The sequence below is a fragment of the Salmo trutta genome, chromosome 40, assembly GCF_901001165.1.
Source record: "Salmo trutta chromosome 40, fSalTru1.1, whole genome shotgun sequence".
NCBI classification, from domain to species: domain Eukaryota; kingdom Metazoa; phylum Chordata; class Actinopteri; order Salmoniformes; family Salmonidae; genus Salmo; species Salmo trutta.
The window spans coordinates 15,143,066-15,162,172 of NC_042996.1; the positions used below are offsets into that span (position 1 = coordinate 15,143,066).

Sequence of the window (19,107 nt, forward strand, 5' to 3'; positions counted from 1 at the left end):
CCCTATGGACCTTCTACCCACCTGCTGCTCCCCCTATGGACCTTCTACCCCCCTCCAGACATTTATCATTGTTACAGTTGTAAATATGTATATTATTATTTCATTCATTTCGCTTTTTGACCTGCACTGTTGGAGCACGAAGTTTAAGAATTTCACTGTACCCTGCAATAACATCTGCGACCCTGTGCATGTGACTAATAAAAACTCATCTAATCTAAAGGAGGCTGAAAAGATTTGGCATGGGCCCTCAGATCCTCAAAAAGTTTTACAGCTGCACCATTGAGAGCATCTTGAATGGCTGCATCACGCTTGGGTATGGCAACTGCTTGGCATCCTCCCGCAAGGAACTATAGGGTAGTGCGTATGGCCCTTTATTATCTGTCACTTTAACAAAAATAAACGCAACATGCTACAATTACAGTTAATAAGGAAATCAGTAAACTGAAATAAATTCATTAGGCCCTAATCTATGGATTTCACATGGCCAGGCAGGGCCGCAGCATAGGCCCACCCACTTGGGAGTCTGCGGTTGTAAGGCCGGTTGAAAGTACTGGGAAATTCTCTAAAACGACGTTGGAGGCAGCTTACGGTAGAGAAATGGACATTAAATTGTCTGGCAACAGCTCTGGTGGAGATTCCTGCAGTCAGGGTGCCAATTGCACACTCCCTCAAAACTTAAGACATCTGTGGCATTGTGTTGTGTGACAAAACTGCACATTTTAGAGTGGCCTTTTACTGTCTCCAGCACAAGGTGCACCGGTATAACGATCGTGCTGTTTATTCAACTTCATGATGTCACACCAGTCAGGTGGATGGATTATCTTGGCAAAGGAGAAATGCTCACTAACAGATGTAAACAAATTTGTGCACAATATTTTAGAGAAATAAGCTTTTTGCGCATATGGAACATTTCTGGGATCTTTCATTTCAGCTCATGAAACATTGGACCAACACTTTACATGTTGCGTTTTTAATTTTGTTCTGTATAGTTATAAACTCAGCAAAAAAAAAAGAAATGTCCCTTTCTTAGGACCCTGTCTTTCAAAGATAATTTGTAAAATTTGTAAAAATCCAAATAACTTCACATATCTTCATTGTAAAGGGTTTAAACACTGTTTCCCATGCTTGTTCAATGACCCATAAACAATTAATGAATATGCAACTGTGGAACGGTCGTTAAGACATTAACAGCTTACAGACGGTAGGCAATTAAGGCCACAGTTATGAAAACTTAGGACACTAAAGAGGCCTTTCTACTGACTGAAAAACACCAAAAAGAAAGATGCCTAGGGTCCCCGCTCATCTGCGTGAACGTGCCTTAGGCATGCTGCAAGGAGGCATGAGGACTGCAGATGTGGCCAGGGCAATAAATTGCAATGTCTGTACTGTGAGACGCTTAAGACAGAGCTACAGGATGGACAGCTGATCGTCCTCGCAGTGGCAGATCACGTTTAACACCTGCACAGGATCGGTACATCCGAACATCACACCTGCGGGACAAGTACAGGATGGCAACAACAACTGCCCGAGTTACACCAGGAACACACAATCCCTCCATCAGTGCTCAGACAGTTTGCTGAAAATAAACGCAGTTGACAGTGAGACGTTTATTTTTTTGCTGAGTTTATGCATACATCTGCATTGTTGGGAGTTGGCCTACGCATTTCATTGTTAGTCTTAGGGCTCTGACAGTCTTGGAATTTGAGGTTAAGGTAATTGTCCAGGCCAATGTACAGCCGTGGCCAAAAGTTTTGAGAATGACACAAATATTAATTTTCAGTCTGCTGCCTCAGTTTGTATGATGGCAATTTGCATATACTCCAGAATGTTATGAAGAGTGATCAGATGAATTGCAATTAATTGCAAAGTCCCTCTTTGCCATGCTAATGAACTGAATCCCCCAAAAACATTTCCACTGCATTTCAGCCCTGCCACAAAAGGACCACCTGACATCATGTCAGTGATTCTCTTGTTAACACAGGTGTGAGTGTTGACGAGGACAAGGCTGGAGATCACTCTGTCAAGCTGATTGAGTTAGAATAACAGACTGGAAGCTTCAAAAGGAGGGTGGTGCTTGGAATCATTGTTCTTCCTCTGTCAACCATGGTTAGCTGCAAGGAAACACGTGCCGTCATCATTGCTTTGCACAAAAAGGGCTTCACAGGCAAGGATATTGCTGCCAGTAAGATTGCAACTAAATCAACCATTTATCGGATCATCAAGAACTTCAAGGAGAGTGGTTCAATTGTTGTGAAGAATGCTTCAGGGCGCCCAAGAAAGTCCACCAAGCGCCAGAACCATCTCCTAAAGTTGATTCAGCTGCGGTATCAGGGCACCACCAGTACAGAGCTTGCTCAGGAATGGCAGCAGGCAGGCGTGAGTGCATCTGCATGCACAGTGAGGTGAAGACTTTTGAAGGATGGCCTGGTGTCAAGAAGGGCAGCAAAGAAGCCACTTCTCTCCAGGAAAAACATCAGGGACAGACTGATATTCTGCAAAAGGTACAGGGATTGGACTGCTGAGGACTGGGGTAAAGTCATCTTTTCTGACGAATCCCCTTTCCGATTGTTTGGGGCACCCGGAAAAAAGCTTGTCCGGAGAAGACAAGGTGAGCGCTACCATAAATCCTGTGTCTTGCCAACAGTAAATGCATCCTGAGACCATTCAAGTGTGGGGTTGCTTATCAGCCAAGGGAGTGGGCTCACTCACAATTTTGCCTAAGAACACAGCCATGAATAAAGAATGGTACCAACACATCCTCCGAGAGCAACTTCTCCCAACCATCCAGGAACAGTTTGGTGACGAACAATGCCTTTTCCAGCATGATGGAACACCTTGCCATAAGGCAAAAGTAATAACTAAATGGCTCGGGGAACAAAACATCAATATTTTGGGTCCATAGCCAGGAAACTCCCCAGACCTTAATCCCATTGAGAATTTGTGGTCAATCCTCAAGAGGCAGGTGGACAAACAAAAACCCACAAATTCTGACAAACTCCAAGCATTGATTATGCAAGAATGGGCTGCCATCAGTCAGGATGTGGCCCAGAAGTTAACTGACAGCATGCCAGGGAGGATTGCAGAGGTCTTGAAAAAGAAGGGTCAACACTGCAAATATTGACTCTTTCCATCAACTTCATGTAATTGTCAATAAAAGCCTTTGACACTTATGAAATGCTTGTAATTATACTTCAGTATTCCATAGTAACATCAGAGAAAAATATCTAAAGACACTGAGGCAGCAGACTTTGTGAAAATTAATATTTGTGTCATTCTCAAAACTTTTGGCCACGACTGTACATCGTCATAACAGTTCATGGGGGGGGGGGGGGTTAAAAAAGGGAGATCACAATTCTGTTTGTACTGATGGATTCTCTCCCACAACTATTAGCATGATGTCACAAGCCCTGATGCAGTGGTCATTCGAAGGCCGTGGCATTGGCATATGTTCTTCAAAAAGGACGCCGTAATGAGAGAAATAATATAGCCTAAGCTACTGAAAATCTGCTTTTTACAAGATTAAAGTCAAGACAGGAGCATTTGATTGTTATTTACATTTTTAAATGTAACTTTTATTTAACTAGGCAAGTCAATTAATAACAAATTCTTATTTACAATGACGGATTACACCGGCCAAATCCGGACGACACTGGGGCAAGTGTTTGCTGCCTATGGGACGCCCAATCACGGCCGATTGTGATAAAACCTGGATTCGAACCACGGTGTCTGTAGTGACGTCTCTAGCACTGAGATGCAGTGCCTTAGACCGCTGTGCCACTATAGGCCTATATTAAAGAGATGGAGTCCAGACAGGCTACTTTCTGAATGGACATATAGGCCTATAGAGAGAGTCAGTGAAGTCTCACATGCACACCCCTGTAAAAGCACCCGTCAATCAAAGACAACAGCGTATGCCAGACAAGAGCAAATATTCCTAATTTCCTTAAAACGTGTAAAAAATTTAATAAAACTACAGTAGGCCTGCCTTAGGCTTTCTGAAAGTAGGCTATAAGATAATGAATTGACAAGGAAAATATGAAGGGGACGAGCTATGCTATAGTATGAAGTGGAAATTGACCAAAATAGAAACAAATCAACGACCATAGCCTATTTATCAGCGACAATGATTATCAAGGGGGAGAGTGTTTGGAAAGATTTTTCAAATACTGTGAGGAACTATTAAAATTTGAATGGATGTAAAAAAAAATAAAAAAAAGTTTTTTTAAAAGACTGAGAAGCTCAATTTATTAGTGGTGGTGAGTTAAGACAATCAGACATCCCCAAATGGGCACCTTCCTACATTTGACATTTGCAGACCAGGTACTTCTATACGTGCTCAGGCGCACACACTCCATCAAGATTAAGCGGACATAGAAACCAGACGGATGCTCATTGCTCACTTCGAGCGAGTAAATGATGGTATGAAATAAATCCAAACTAAACCCAAAGAAAGTATGGTAACCAAATGACAGGGATTGACATTAAATTGCCTGTTTTACAAACAGTAGTCTAACAACATGGGCATCCATGAAAGTGCATTACTGTATAGCCTAGGCTACTTTTCTACTTTGTGGAGATCGGAGGGTGGCAATTCGGCCAGGACCGGGCCTGATCAGCGTTGATTAGTCTATAAATTAAGAAAAGATTCCATATCAAATTATACCATGCCAGGTTGGAGAGAACTGGCACATTGTCCATTTGACACAACGTTAGCACATTATAGGCCTCAGAGCCAGAACAACCTTGACTGCAAACAAACCCAACCTTTAAAAAAAAAAAAAAAGAATACCAATTTATTGATTTACTAGCAAGCAATGAAAATGTGCATTGGATAAAATAAATATTTTTGTACTGAAGTCCCATAGCGCTCTACACCCCCGCTGCGCATCTAGCAGATTAGCTGCTGGAGCGTCAAAGGACCGTTGGAAAGAGGAGGAGATGTAGAACGTTTAATAGACTAATTTAGCTAAACAATTGATTATAATCATTAGTGAAAACTCCTGCTATTAGGTAAAATGTATCTACATGAAAATAAAGAAAAACTTTTTTTGGTTCATCCTAAAATTAATGTAGGCCTATTTAAATGGTTTTGACGTTTATTTTATTCAATTATCGTCACAGCCCTAGTTAGTCTACACCTGTTTACAAAGCATTTGACGGATAAAATGTGATTAGGAGCAACATTCAATTCCAAAGCTATTTTCTAGTTTCTCAGAATACAATGGATTTCTATGTTTTTAAGCGTTAGAATTTTGGATGGATGCCAGAATGGTATTATGAAATGCTTGTGCAAAGGAAAGCCACATTTTTTTTGTGTACTATGCAGACATATTGCAGTTATTGTTCAGATATATTGCAGGGCAATAGGCATAAAACTGCAACCAAATGTTAGAACCATAGAATTATGGGAATTAAGGGCCTTTTCCGACCACGCACTATGCCTTTGAAACTCCCTGACAATCTCAGAACTGGTCAACATGTTGGGGCATTTAAAGCAGGCCTTTAAGACTAATCTCTATGGGCTGGCTTACCCTTCCTCCTATCTAATTGTTGCTTTCATGATATGGATATAATATCAAATGTATTTATTTTATACAAGAATAATCTAAAAGTGTATATTAAAAAGTGTTTTACAAAAGGTAATACATTATTAATATTGTTAAATTATTTATAGTAATTATATTTCTATGGTTACAACCAGTGCTGGACTTGGGCAGGAGCTCACCAGAACACGCACCTCAAATGTTCTACTGCTCGAGTTCCTGCACGTCTTATAGAATATTAACATAAAAGTATTGCAGAGTTCACCTAACCATAAACAGTACCTGTACTCAAAAATAAGTACCAGCACCCATCAGTCCAAGCCTAGCACTGGTTTGAACTATGTTGGTTGGTTCTAGCTACCTATTCTATTTCTATGGTCTTTTGTCTGTACTAATGAATGGCCACTGAAAATCTAGCCTAACGTTAGTTTGACGTCAAACACATAGCAACAGACTCACCTGTTGGACTTTGCCCAGGTACATTGGTTTGCTCCAAGTTCTGGAGTAGCTCGTCTCTCACCCAAGTAAACTCTTCCTCCAGGGAATTCAGAAATGTACCAAATGCCCGCGGACCTCGGGTGGGAAGGATATCCAGCAGTCTCAACGTCTTCTTCTTGTTGCTTATTTGGGACTGAATCTCGTCCACCTGGCTCTCTGTTAAAATGTTCTCCTGGTACAGGAATTGAACTATGGTGTCATCAATTAAAATTTGTTTGGACAGGTCCAGTCGGTTTTTCCTGAGTATTTCTTTGTGCCTCGGGTCCATAGTTGTCATGAAATAACTACCTAGTCGTACATAATGTCTACAAACATTTATTTCGTGAAATGAACCCACCATAGCCAATATTTATTGGCTAACATTAGCTAGCTACGTTAACTAGCCAGCTAGATCGCCTTCATGTGACGTTGGTTTGCTGTTAACGTTAACTGCAGCATATACGCAAACGATTTCTTGTTTTTGTTGTCTCAACGTGAACAAAAACGAACCTTATTACATTATTAATTTCATGTCAACTGTCATTCCTCTTGTTTTACAATAACTTTCGGCACGCTCATCTGCTTACTTCCTCTTCTTTGGGATTGGGTTGGCGGATCACACCCAACTTTTACTGCGCATACAGCGCCACTTATTGTTCTGGAGTGTGAGGACAGTCACGGCCTAACTACATAAAATTAGCTTCATTAGTCCTGTTCCTTTAAGAAAGTAACATGGAACCCTAGACACCACTTTCCTCCCCCCACTACACCACTCATACCCCAACCCCATCCAGCCTCTCTAACCATTTCACATAATCTCTCCCTATCTACGTCATACAATTCACAAAATATCAACACATGCTCCACTGTTTACTCCACTAAACACTCATCACACAGGCCTGTTCCATGTCTCCCTATCATCCACAACGTGGCATTCAAATCTGTGTGCCCAGACGGTAGTTTACTCCACACATCACCCTCTCACCTAAATCCTCTCTCTCCACCTCTTCCTTTACTGACCGATGCACAAGATAAAATTGCCGTCCATTAGTACTAGCATCACGCTCCATTTGCCAAAAATCAGGCCCTTTTGCCCGGATCAAGGACTTGACTTCCCTGCAGCCCAGCGGGACCTGAATATCTACCCCCGCTCTCCTCACAGCACTCTTAGCCACCACATCGGCCTTCTCATTTACCCTCCACACCCATATTGGTGGGAACCCAGCAAAAGCTTACCACCACTCCCATCCTCTGCAATCCCATTAACAGCACCATCATCTCCACAAACAATTTTCCCCTATCTGACCTACCCGTATTTACACTACTCAACACTGCAGCCGAATCAGCAGATCACCTCTCTGAGTGGTTTCATCTCCTCCACCAATCTCAAACCTAGAATCATGGCCATCAACTCGGCCGCATAGACTGACACATATTCAGTTAACCGCTTACATACTCCAACATTGAACCCTGGGATATACACCCCAGCCCTCACCCTACCACTGACTGGATCCTTTGAACCATCTGTAAGTATCCTTAAAAACAAATAATAGCGATTATCTACATATCTCTCCACACACCAAATAACATCCACACCCCATTCTCTCCTGCCCTCAATCGTATCCACATCTAAACTTGATTTCGGAAACGGCCACGGAGGAACGTTCTCCAATGCAATTGCCGGCCCGTTTACTTCCTCATCAGGGGCACAGCTATGTAATGTCTGACTAAACTTGAGCCAAGTGGTCTTTCCTCTCTGATGGCTCTTCCCAAAAATATTCTGTCTGTGGCATAATTAACATGTCTCATGTTTGTCTTGTAAACAATGCATTTACTAAATGTCCATTTTTTACTTCTACTTCTGAAAAACAAAATTGCTACTGGATCTATTTGATAGGAAACAGATTCTACAAAAAAACTACAATTATTTTTTGCTTTTATGTCTGCCTTTAAACAGGCAGCCCAATTCGAATTTTTTTCCCAATTATGAGCGAAAGATCTGATCTGATTATTGGGCAAATGATCAGAACTGGGCTGCCTGTGTAAATAAACAGCTTTAAACTGATTTCTGTGTCAACAATAAAACAAAACAGTTTTCATTCTTATTAAACTAAAAACACTGTAAGTTGTGCTTGAAAGGTATAAGGTGAGGGAGCCGAAGCCTTGAGTATAAATCCCTGATGGGATCCCATGTGACACCAGTTAATGAGTTAAACCCATGTTGACAGGCAGGCCTCTATGTCATCATTGTCATGTTAATCTGACCTGCCATTTTCAGTTACATCTGAACCTCATGTCCCATCCGTGTGGCAATGTGCAGTGCCAGTGCAAAGCATTTAAACTCAGAACAGTGTCCAGTCTAAAACCTATATGGCTGCAGAGCCAAGCCAACATAATTACATGAGAAAGCAAACAGAGACGAAGGAACATTTCTGCATCTCTGGTGCTTAAGGGTGTTTATAATACTACAATAATAGAGATGTCCTGCACAATTAATATACAACTTTCAAATGTGTCTAGCTGCACCCAGTTCTGCATTACTGAACCATATCCAGATATAAGATCAGCTCTGAAACTCATGTCCCAACTGATCTGTTGAGGCTGTTACCAGGCTTCATATTTGCATGGTAGACTTGGATATGAATGACAAGAACAAGTATGCTGTATTTACCTTTTAAATATCCCAATGATAATAATGGTTACCAGAACAGGCTGGACCGGTGATTGATAACAGAAAGCGACTGACAGGTTTACAGTGAGAGAAAAAAGCCCTAGTGACCCGGTGAGAGCTTTGCAGCCAACGACAGGCATCAGCTCTAGTAGGTCTACTTACTCTCCCTTCAGGGAGTGTCAGATAGCTTCCCTACAGCTGAGCAGGGGAAATCCTGACCCTAACCCATGGTCGAAATGACAATTGACAACCTTGTTCCATGTATTCTTCCTGTTCAACCGATCCTCAACGGTCTTACCTTTGAGTCCTGATTGATACAGTAGCTCTTTCGTTTCAGCCATTACAACAAGACTTTGTTTAAGTCTGCAGTTGTCTTGGATTATGAAAGCAGGAAGCAATGTGGAGTGAAATTGACCATTTCTGTAAAACAAACCTGTTTTATAACCTGTTCCTCTGTCATGTAAAGAAGCAAGTGTTACACCTCTAAGTGATGTATTATAAAGTAGTTGACAGTAGATGTGCTTTGCAGGTGACTTGAGGTATATAACATGAAGAGACAAGGCACACATTATCAAGATGTAATTGGTTAGCAATAATTTATGAATGCAACACATCGGGACATATTCCAAAGCTGCCTCTCCAATAGCACTACATGCACCTTATCAACGTTTGTTCTTGGACCCAGTAGATTTCTCAGAAAAATGCTTTCTGCTACTGTCTGCACACAAAATCTGTCCATATTGAGTGCTCAGGTAGTTACCAAACAGGCAGGTTTTCCAACCTGCTAAATTTAAACCTTTCTTCTCACTTACTGGGGTTAATGTGGTTTGGGACTGGGGAAGGTGACAACCTGCAGGTACAGCAGCAAACATCCCTACACTACCGGCCTTTCCATCACGTGACCGCTACAGAACAAACACTCCCTATAGAATGTGTAAGCATGGGCGCGGGGCTTAAATTCTCATTCTGCTCCACATGCAGAATACGATCTAATACCCAGACTGATCTCATCAAACCAGTACTAGCTAGGACGGCCCAGAGCTAAGCAGGCTGCAGCCGTGTGTTCTCTCAGAGGGTAAGCCACTGTACTGTGAGCAAGGATAGATCCAACATGCACTACATAAAGCTGAACAAGGCTGCAATTTGCACCTTTGAACAGTATTTTGCATCTGCTGCTAAGGGGCATATTATTTCAGGACAACATTACAGAACATTAATTTACAGAAATATATTCTGCAGAAGAGACATGATTGATGATTCTCTGTCTTGCATCAAATTCTATCCTCTCCATTTCTATCTGCCCCAGCCAAGTCTAAATGGCGCATCCTGCTGTAGAAGCCACAGGAATGCAACCAACTAACCCACAGAGACCAGCGCAGTGTGCCGGCGTTGTCGCGAGCCAAGCCAGGTCTCAGTAGCAGGAATCAATTGCTTTAGTGGCTGGGTTCTATTATGTTTCATTTCAAACAAAAACAATAGACTGGGGCCTCATCCCTGTGCCCCCTCAACATCAACCCAACCTCTTGCCCTAGAGCCTACAGCTAAATTTAAACTGAAAATAACCCACACAGAGATAAGACTCGTTCCTAAGTTTTATTTTCTGGTTTCCTCACAGAGAAAACATTAGACAGTTGTATTTAAGCACCATATGAAAACAGTAAATGTCATGAATCAAGTGTGATTTCTGGAATATTCTGCGAGAATTGTTCACACTGAACCTTTTGTAAATTGAGAATGACTCAAACAAGACACAGGAGCGCCATGACACCCCTGCATCACATTCATTATTGCCTCCCAAATCGCAGAAGAGGCTGATAAAACATGCTTTCAGGATTTATTTGTAACTTTTATTTTTAATAGGAAACACAGTAGAACAATCAATAAATACTTCCAAAAATGTTGATTAAAATAAGAGTCACGTTGATCCAATGAAAACCCCTGGGCGAACATCCAATATGTGCTTGGAAAGGTAATTCCTTTTAACACAGCCGTAATAGCTAGACATCAGATACAGCCTGTATCTAACCAAGGTCTAGTTCTGAGGTGTGAGCATTGACTTGCTCAAGGGCATTTTCTATTGAAAGAAAACGCAGTGATGAAGTAGATGTTTCACAGAACACTGATGCGTAGTGGGAGCAACATCCAGGGTTGAGAACTTCCTGAAATCAATTATTTTTAACCTCTTAGCAGGAGGAGGCAGAGCAAAAGTGAGAGAAACCAACATCAGATTTGAAGCCTGTAAATTGCTTGTGCTTTATCAAAACCAAAATCTGAACTGAGAGAACAAAAAAAAAATGTATGTGTGTGTGTATATATATATATATATATATAGAGAGAGAATTCTCAGTGTTGGGGGAAGCTAGTCTGAAAATAGTTTACCAAGTTACCAATTACGTCGCACTGGAAGAAGCTACACTTACAGCTTTACTTAACTAAAGTGATATTGAAAAATGTGTTCACATCCAAACTACTACGTGAAATAAAAACAATTGTGAAAAAAATAAAAAAATAATTCACCCTGGCGTTAAATATTCAGCCCTATTAAAACACCTTCAAGTGACAATTAAGTAGGTCTGATGCGGAAAAAGTTCTGGCCAATTTTACACCCCAAAAAATAACCGGTTGTGTGTAGTTCCAGTAGTTAATTACTTTGCTGTGTAGCCAACTACTGAAAACACTACCAAGATTTGAAACTACCTCCAAGCTACTGAAAAATGTAGTTAAATGACTAGTTCCCTACATGTAGTTCACGACACCCCAGCACCGCACCTTCTTATGTTAACAGTACAAAAAAATAATATGAACCAACTAAAACATAATTCAGAATGAAAGTGGACACTGTCAGATGCTCATGTCTCAGACATGAGGCAGATTATGTAAAGTAACAAAGCTTTGAAACAAGAAAAAAAATAAGTGTGCCAACTGCCACTCCTCCTGGGTCTCGTTCAGAAGGGTCTGAAACCCTGTTACCCGAGCTGGTCTGCAGGCAGGGTATACCTCCACTTGAAAAAAAATGTGCGCTGGTTTCAGAGATTATGAACATGACCCGTGTCTGAAATCAACCCTTAGCACCAACTTCTAAGCCCTTTTTGATTAACAGCTGTAGCTCTAAATGAACTGGAAGGGTGTAGTAATATGGGAGAAACTCTACCTAGCTTCCTGAGGACTAGTTGACTGACTTGGCGCTATAACCATATTGCTCAACATCAATCCTTCCAGACTTACGGGGGCCGTTAAGCCATGTCTAGTGGTTGGGGCTAAAGGTTGACTTCAGACTGGGTGATAGTCTGACAGCCACTACATGGCAGGTGCAGTGCTCTCTATCCCACACCACATCTGGGATTTGTAGTCCTATACATTGTAGCTGTAGTCCGTCAGGTAGTTCTTTAGCCTGTTGGGTAAAGGCAGCTCCTGCACCTGCCTGGTGGCGTTGTTGATGGCGATCCGGGACAGGTGCTGTAGAGAGGGCGTGGCAGTGTACACAGGCTTGGTCAGGAGCAGCTGAACTGTCCCGTTGGGTGGGGCCAGGGACTGCGACGCCCCTGACGACGGCCTTTTACTGGTAGTCCTGGACATCTGCACATAGTGTTCCACCAGGTGCACCACACTGTCAAACTGCTTGAGCTTGGGCCTGATCAGCACCACCGAATCCAGTTTAAACTTGCCCTCCTTATACTCGATGCGCAAGTTGGTGGGGCCGGCGGAGGTCATGGCAGAGATGGTGAACAGGTAGTCCCTCTGGGTGCTATCTCGCAGCAGGAAGGTGCCCTCCGATGCATCCTGGAGAATCTCTTTGGCTTCGTTGGCAGTGAGGCTGCCCCAGTACCAGCCTGTTAGGAGAGAAACATGCATTAGCACAAGGAGACAGGACAAAACAAGATCCCTTTTTATGATAAGACGGTAATCCAAATCAAAATGTCATGCAGTCAGAAACTAAACCTGAATCTAAGCCTTTACCCTAAAAAAAAAAAAAAAAAAGCCCTCTACTGCCCACAGGAATTTTAAGACAAATTCCACTGTTAAATTCTCACAATTTCTGTAGTGACTTTTGCAGTAAAATGTATGAGGAATCTCTGCAGTTAGCGTACAGTGCAGCAGCAACTGTCTGCCATCTCTACCCCAACCCATGGCTACGCCCCTGTCCAGTCATGTGAAATCCATAGATTAGGGCCTAATAAATGTATTTCAATTGACTGACTTCCTTAACTGTAACTCAGTAAAATATTTGAAATTGTTGTATATGTTTTGTTCAGTATACATTTTTTGTATAGAATTTATTGGACGTAAGACAGTAAAAACAGGAAATCAGCGCCAAGTGATTTGTTCCCACATATAGAGAAACATGATCGTATACAAATGTAAGCAAGGTTTGAAATTATTATGTTTTAGTCAAATATCTGTTTGGGCTTCTTGAGGTCAATTTGCAGTCAACTAATATGTAGTTATGTTTCTGGCCCCTGACCATCCGCCAAAGAAAAAGTTTTAGAAAATTGGCTCGCAGCTGAATCTAGTTGATGATCCCCGCTTTAGTGTGTGTACTATATTTATACTTGAGAACTTTAATGTTGAAAAGCAATAACACACAACTGTGTGTTTATTACTGTGACCAAGGCAATAAAAAAAAAGCTGTGCTGTGTGCTTTGCTCAGAAATAAAAACCATTCTACTTCCTAGTCATCACCAACATGTGAAAATTGCACTTATGTTTTTAGTAAAAAAATTAATAAGTGTTTCCAATGACATTAACCAATTCGTAAGCAATGCCTACTAATAATTGGGGATGTCCTTGGAAACACTCATCTTCCATCGTCACATATGTTGATGTTGCTGGAGATGAATATGAAGTTACATTTCTTTAATTTTTTCCCCTTTAAGGATAACACATGCCTCTTAAAATACATTAAAGATACTTTCTTTGAATAGCCCACACATGTCTACCTAATAAATGAACACCTCCATTTTAAGATCACAGCATTGGACCAGCTTTTTGTGCATCTCTTAAAATAAGAATGATCCCCCTCTCCACAGCGTTCCCATAATGGCAATCCTATAAATTCATTAACAGCATTTGAAGTGAAACATTCGTTTCATTAGAACAGTAAATGAACAATTCTTGTGACTTAAGAAAAATGTACATCAATGCCAAACATAGGAATGAAGGCAAACTTAATTCATACATGTTTTGAAAATTCTCTCATTTGAATGCGTCTAATTGTAAAAAAAAGAGAGAAAAAAGTATTCAACTCACAATAGCCTATAACAAAATGTAATATACATTGCGACTTGAAAACAGAGTGAAGTGTCTAACAGTACCTCGTGCACGAATTACTAAGAATTTCAAGACACTATAAACAAGTTACTGTTCAGGATAAATAAGGGTGAAACGCATTCATTGTACGATGAAATACCAAGTGTGCTTTGTTTAGCTGTCATTTTCAACCATGCATAATGTGTACAGACAGTGCGTACTGCATGACCGCATGCATATCGTGCTAGATTATGGGCACGAGCATGTGAATAAGGTTACTTTCAAACTAGTCTGCTTTACAATCACTCGTTTTCAGGGCCATAGAGATACATGACTGTTTTATGTTCTTATTACCAAAATATTTTGAAAGTTAGGCTCTCGTTTATTTGTAATTCATAAATGCTATTGACGCTCTATGTCATGCTCGTATGTATGGAACGCTACTGGTTAAACTGTACTAGAACGCTGAAATTAGGAACATTAGTAATCATGTCGAAGTGTGTGTAGAGGTAATCTAAAACTATAAAAATGAGGACATGCACTCACCTGTATTTTTAAGGTCTTTCATGGTCTGAGCGATGCGAGTCTCGTCGGAATCTACAACTCGTGACTCGGTATCCGTTCTTCTCTCGTTTTCGATGGTCTCCGTGGATTCGGGTGAGTGGCAGGTCATTGGGGAACCACCCGAAATTGCCCAGCCGTAGGCCAAAAGTCATCCGACAAATGCAAAAAAATATTCCCCAGAAGATATTCACCACAGTCGCAAAACCAGTTTCTTCTTGAATTTTATTTTATGTACCGTCCTGTAAACGAATAAACACAACACACGTAAATGAATGCAGTTTAGCCAAGGACAGTCGTGCTAGATAACAGCTAACGTTACATTATAACATATCCGTTAGGCGCTTGACTCCAGCCACCCGAGTCATGGACTGTTCGCTCTGCTACCGCACCGCAAGCGGTAACGATGCACCAACCGTATCCCGAAGAGCTTCTACCCCCAAGCCAAATAGCTATCTGCATTGACCCACCTTTGCACTAACTCATCATAAACTGATACTAGTGAGATATATATTATATATATATCCTGTTGACTAGTAATTTCACCCCTCCCTGAAGTAACCTACAAATCTACCTCAATTACCTCGTACAGCCTGCACATCAACTCGGTACTGGTACCCCTGTAACACGGAAATAAAGCGGTGTGAGAACCCTATAAAAAAAAGGAGTGTAGTAATTGAATTTCTTGCTGATATGAAAGATGTTTCCAAATCGTACAGCAAGTGACGCGTTTTAACGTTCAGAACGAGCGTCGGGGTTCTAACTCCCCTGCCAGAAGATACTTCAATAGGCGCTAAAGGTAGTTGAGGTATATGAATGGGGTTACGTTTGCACAAGCTTATTTCATTTTTTAAAAACATGGCAAGTAAGGGAGCACGAAACAAGGTGGACACTGAAAAGACTAATTCATTCACTTGATAAATCTTCAATAAAACAATAATGTGCAATAGGCTCGATGTTTACCGTTCACTTAAATGCTCGAGGTATTACAATTGCTGCGTGGAGATTAAAAATTAGGAAACGTTTGTTGTCTGCATTCAAATATAAATAAATAAAAAAACAGATTACGGAACGTTCTGCGAAATCGACTACTTCTCGGAAATTGCAATGGCAGTTTAAACTCACAATATGCAGGGGATACTGAACAGATAAATCCCCATCAGCAGCCTTGCTCGGGGTTTGCAGCAATGTTTAATTGATCATTTTGTGTAGGCTACATTAAAGCCTACATTGAGGTCGTGTAAATTTGCAACATCGTTTTTAAATAACCGCTGTTCCAAAGCCAATAAAGCACGTGCCGTCTACTATTGCGTATGTTCACAACACATTTCTACATTTACAGTTTAGCTATCTAAACGCTGACTAGCTAGTTTACAAAGTAACTATACTATGAACAGATAGGTATGAATGAAATCTCACCTATTTGCCAGTGGATCCAGCACCAAACGACTCTACCGATGATCATTCAAATACACTTCTCCCTAAAGAAAAGGGGACTAAGATGAATAAACAAAGCACAAAACCGCTCGTTAGCTATACACGTCCAGGGGACAGCTAGCTAGTTTAGCCATGTCGATCACACTGAAAGATGACAGATTACATAGCTAGGGATTTCCACGTCGTATTATTTACTTTCTGGCGGGCTAATCAATCAATTGTCATTTTGGCGAGATGGCAAACTAACTCCGAATATTTGTCCAACCCGTGGTGGAAAACAGGCAATGACAACGTCTCGCGACCGAGGCAAGTCGGCACGACTCGCTCACTGCTGGTAACTTTAATATTTAAAATACCATGCAGAAAGTCACCAAACCACGCTTGTCTTGTTTTTGGTACAGATCCCAATGAGTCTTTTCCGCGGCGTTGAATCCCTTTCCTTCGGTATGTGTTTTTAATGACCAAATCCCCATTAAACCCACAGCTACACACAAAATACCGATTTCCAAGAACTTTCCAGGAATCGCGTCACGTGGTGTAGAGCGATACCATTTTTAAGGTAGTGCCAACTGCCAAGCCAGCTGCACCTCATGAATACAATTGCGTGCGTGCGTGTGCATGAGAGCGAATGGAAGAAAGCGAGCGAGCGAGTGGGAGAGCGGGAGAGAGATACAAAATCCCAAGAAAATCCTTTCGAAGAAACCTGCATTTTCATGGAAACCGTGAAATGCCCAGTTCTAAACCCTAACCCGCCTGTTGCTATAGGCTACAATAAACACGCAAATCCCACTTTAAATGAGATTGTGCCCGAATAATTAGTCTAACTCACTTTTTAATTAACCACCTAATTTGTTTGCCTTTGAATATACCGAGTCTTTGTTGGGGACTCACACGTGCTGTTATGCTGGCATAAAATTGATTATGATGGTCATTAAAGATGTTGGGTCCTAGTCAAAATGAGCGCGCTGTCCGCTGGGACTGCCGCCCCAGAGGAGAGAGATGGATGGGGTGCGGACGCAGCAGGAAAGACGAACAGGTCTACGGCCTCAAATCACTTTACACAACAAGCGCATGCTATTTGATAAGTGTACTTAGCAATTAGGCCTGGATCCTTGATAGACTTTGACAAATAGGCCTCCTGCTGGCTTCATCTGCAAAGGTCAAACATGCAATAGGCCTAGGGAAGCCACAGAGACGTCATTGTGTCAAGGTCAAGCCTGAAAGGAGAATATCACTCACATAGACTGTTATAAAGGCCCTGAAGGGCATCACTATATGTGTCGGAAAAGGTATTATGGTTCTGGGGACAATGCTTGGGCATCATAGGCTAGTCTAGCCTATCACTATCACCTGAGGGTATGCTGGCGGTTCCTATATAATAAGTAGTTGAAAAAGGTTATGGGTGGCATTATCCATTCTCTGTGCTATGTACAAAAGTATGGGTTCAAACAGAAATTTCTGCCCGACGTAGAATTTAACGCAAGGGTTAACAGTGTTGGGGAGTGGCGATTAGCGAACTACATGTAGACTAGTTCAACGAGTAATTTCACTACATTTTGCAGGCGCTTGGTGGTATTGAGCTAATTCAAATCTTAGTATTTTTTTCAGTAGTTCATTTGCCTTTTTAGCAAAAAATTAAATGTGAGTGAAGAAGCAAAAATGGTCTTACTTCTTTGGCATCAAACCTGCCTAATTCTCACTTGAAACATGTTTTGCAATAGGCTAAATTACATATTCTGTGAACAGCTGACTCCCGAGTAATCTGTTTTTAACATTTGTGGTCTGACATTTCATGTTTAGATATGACAATTTTTCCGAAGTAGTTTGAATGTAGTGACTTTAGTTGCTTTACTTCTTGCAGTGTGAAGTAGGCCTAATTGGTAGCTTGGTAAACTATAATTTCAGAATAGTTTCCCCACCACTGGTTAAAAACTGAACCACAATAAATGCTTTTGATGCATGGTTTATAGCGCATATGCTAGAGGCAAAGTCAAATAACATTGTGAATTTGGCCAATAAAAGTTGAAAATGTATACATCAACTAGAGAAGTTTTGCATAAAACGAAATGTTGCATTGCTGATATTTTACATTTTAAATGTTAGCTTTTTTAACTAGGCAAGTCAGTTAAGAACAAAATCTTATTTACAATGATGGCCTACCAAAAGGCAAAAGGCCTCCTGCGGGGATGGGGGCTGGGATTACAAATAATACAATATATATATATAAATATAGGACAAAACACACATCACGAGAGACAAGAGAGACAACACATTGGCTGTTTTGGTATTTCGATAAAAAATCAGAAGTGGTTAATATGACACACAGGTGCTCCTTTGATTTCAAAACGATAACCAAGGTTGCGTTTACACAGGCAGCCACATTCTGATATAAACACGTTGAAATGATTGACAAGATATTTGATCTGATTATGAGAAATATCAGATGTGAGCTGTCTGTGTAAACGCAGCCTTACTGGCCACAAGTATCGAACATCATCACACTTATTCAAGGATGGTTTGTAAATATAAAATCCAAGTGCTCCATCTTTTGGTGAGAAGGGTCCTTCACTCACGCCGCCAAACATACCCTAGTAAAACTGACTATCCTCCCGATCCTCGATTTCGGCGATGTCATTTACAAAATAGCCTCCAACACTCTACTCAGCAAACTGGATGCAGTCTATCACAGTGCCATCCGTTTTGTCACCAAAGCCCCATATACCACCCACCACTGCGACCTGTATGCTCTCGTTGGCTGGTCCTCGCTACATATTCGTCGCCAGACCCACTGGCTCCAGGTCATCTATAAGTCTATGTTAGGTAAAGCCCCGCCTTATCTCAGCTCAATGGTCACCATAACACCCACCCGTAGCACGCGCTCCAGCAGGTATATCTCACTGGTCATCCCCAAAGCCAACACCTCCGTTGGCCGCCTTTCCTTCCAATTCTCTGCTGCCAATGACTGGAACGAATTGCAAAAATCGCTTAAGCTGGAGATTTATATTTCCCTCACAAACTTGAAACATCAGCTATCCAAGCAGCTAACCGATCGCTGCAGGTGTATATAGCCCATCTGTAAATAGCACATCCAATCTACCTACGGCATCCCCATATTGTTTTTCTTTTCTGTTCGTTTGCACACCAGTATTTCTACTTGCACATCATCATCTG

The 19,107-nt window shown here is 41.3% G+C and overlaps 2 protein-coding genes across 8 annotated transcripts in view; both read right to left on the reverse strand.

The window, feature by feature from the left end:
• Nucleotides 1–6,662, reverse strand: part of LOC115180489 (death domain-containing protein CRADD) — a 32,276-nt gene extending 25,614 nt beyond the window's left edge. Inside the window, exon 1 of the mRNA XM_029742631.1 lies at nt 6,003–6,662. Within this exon, the coding sequence (XP_029598491.1) occupies nt 6,003–6,381 (379 nt within the window). The 5' untranslated portion in view covers nt 6,382–6,662. The remainder of the gene's footprint in view (nt 1–6,002) is intronic.
• Nucleotides 6,663–10,270: 3,608 nt separating this feature from the next.
• LOC115180264 (suppressor of cytokine signaling 2-like) lies at nt 10,271–16,479 on the reverse strand. Of its 7 annotated transcripts, none has more exons than XM_029742214.1 (5): nt 16,308–16,479; nt 15,919–15,980; nt 15,083–15,119; nt 14,485–14,741; nt 10,271–12,521 (listed from the first exon to the last, which is right to left on the reverse strand). In XM_029742214.1, the coding sequence occupies exons 4-5, from the start codon at nt 14,609–14,611 to the stop codon at nt 12,043–12,045; spliced, it is 606 nt and encodes a 201-aa protein (XP_029598074.1). In that variant the 5' UTR covers nt 14,612–14,741; nt 15,083–15,119; nt 15,919–15,980; nt 16,308–16,479; the 3' UTR covers nt 10,271–12,042. The 7 variants fall into 7 exon arrangements, with proteins under 7 accessions (XP_029598074.1, XP_029598069.1, XP_029598072.1 ...); XM_029742209.1 differs by having other exon boundaries at nt 16,293–16,479; XM_029742212.1 differs by lacking the exon at nt 15,083–15,119.
• Between the last annotated feature and the right edge of the window lie 2,628 nt (nt 16,480–19,107).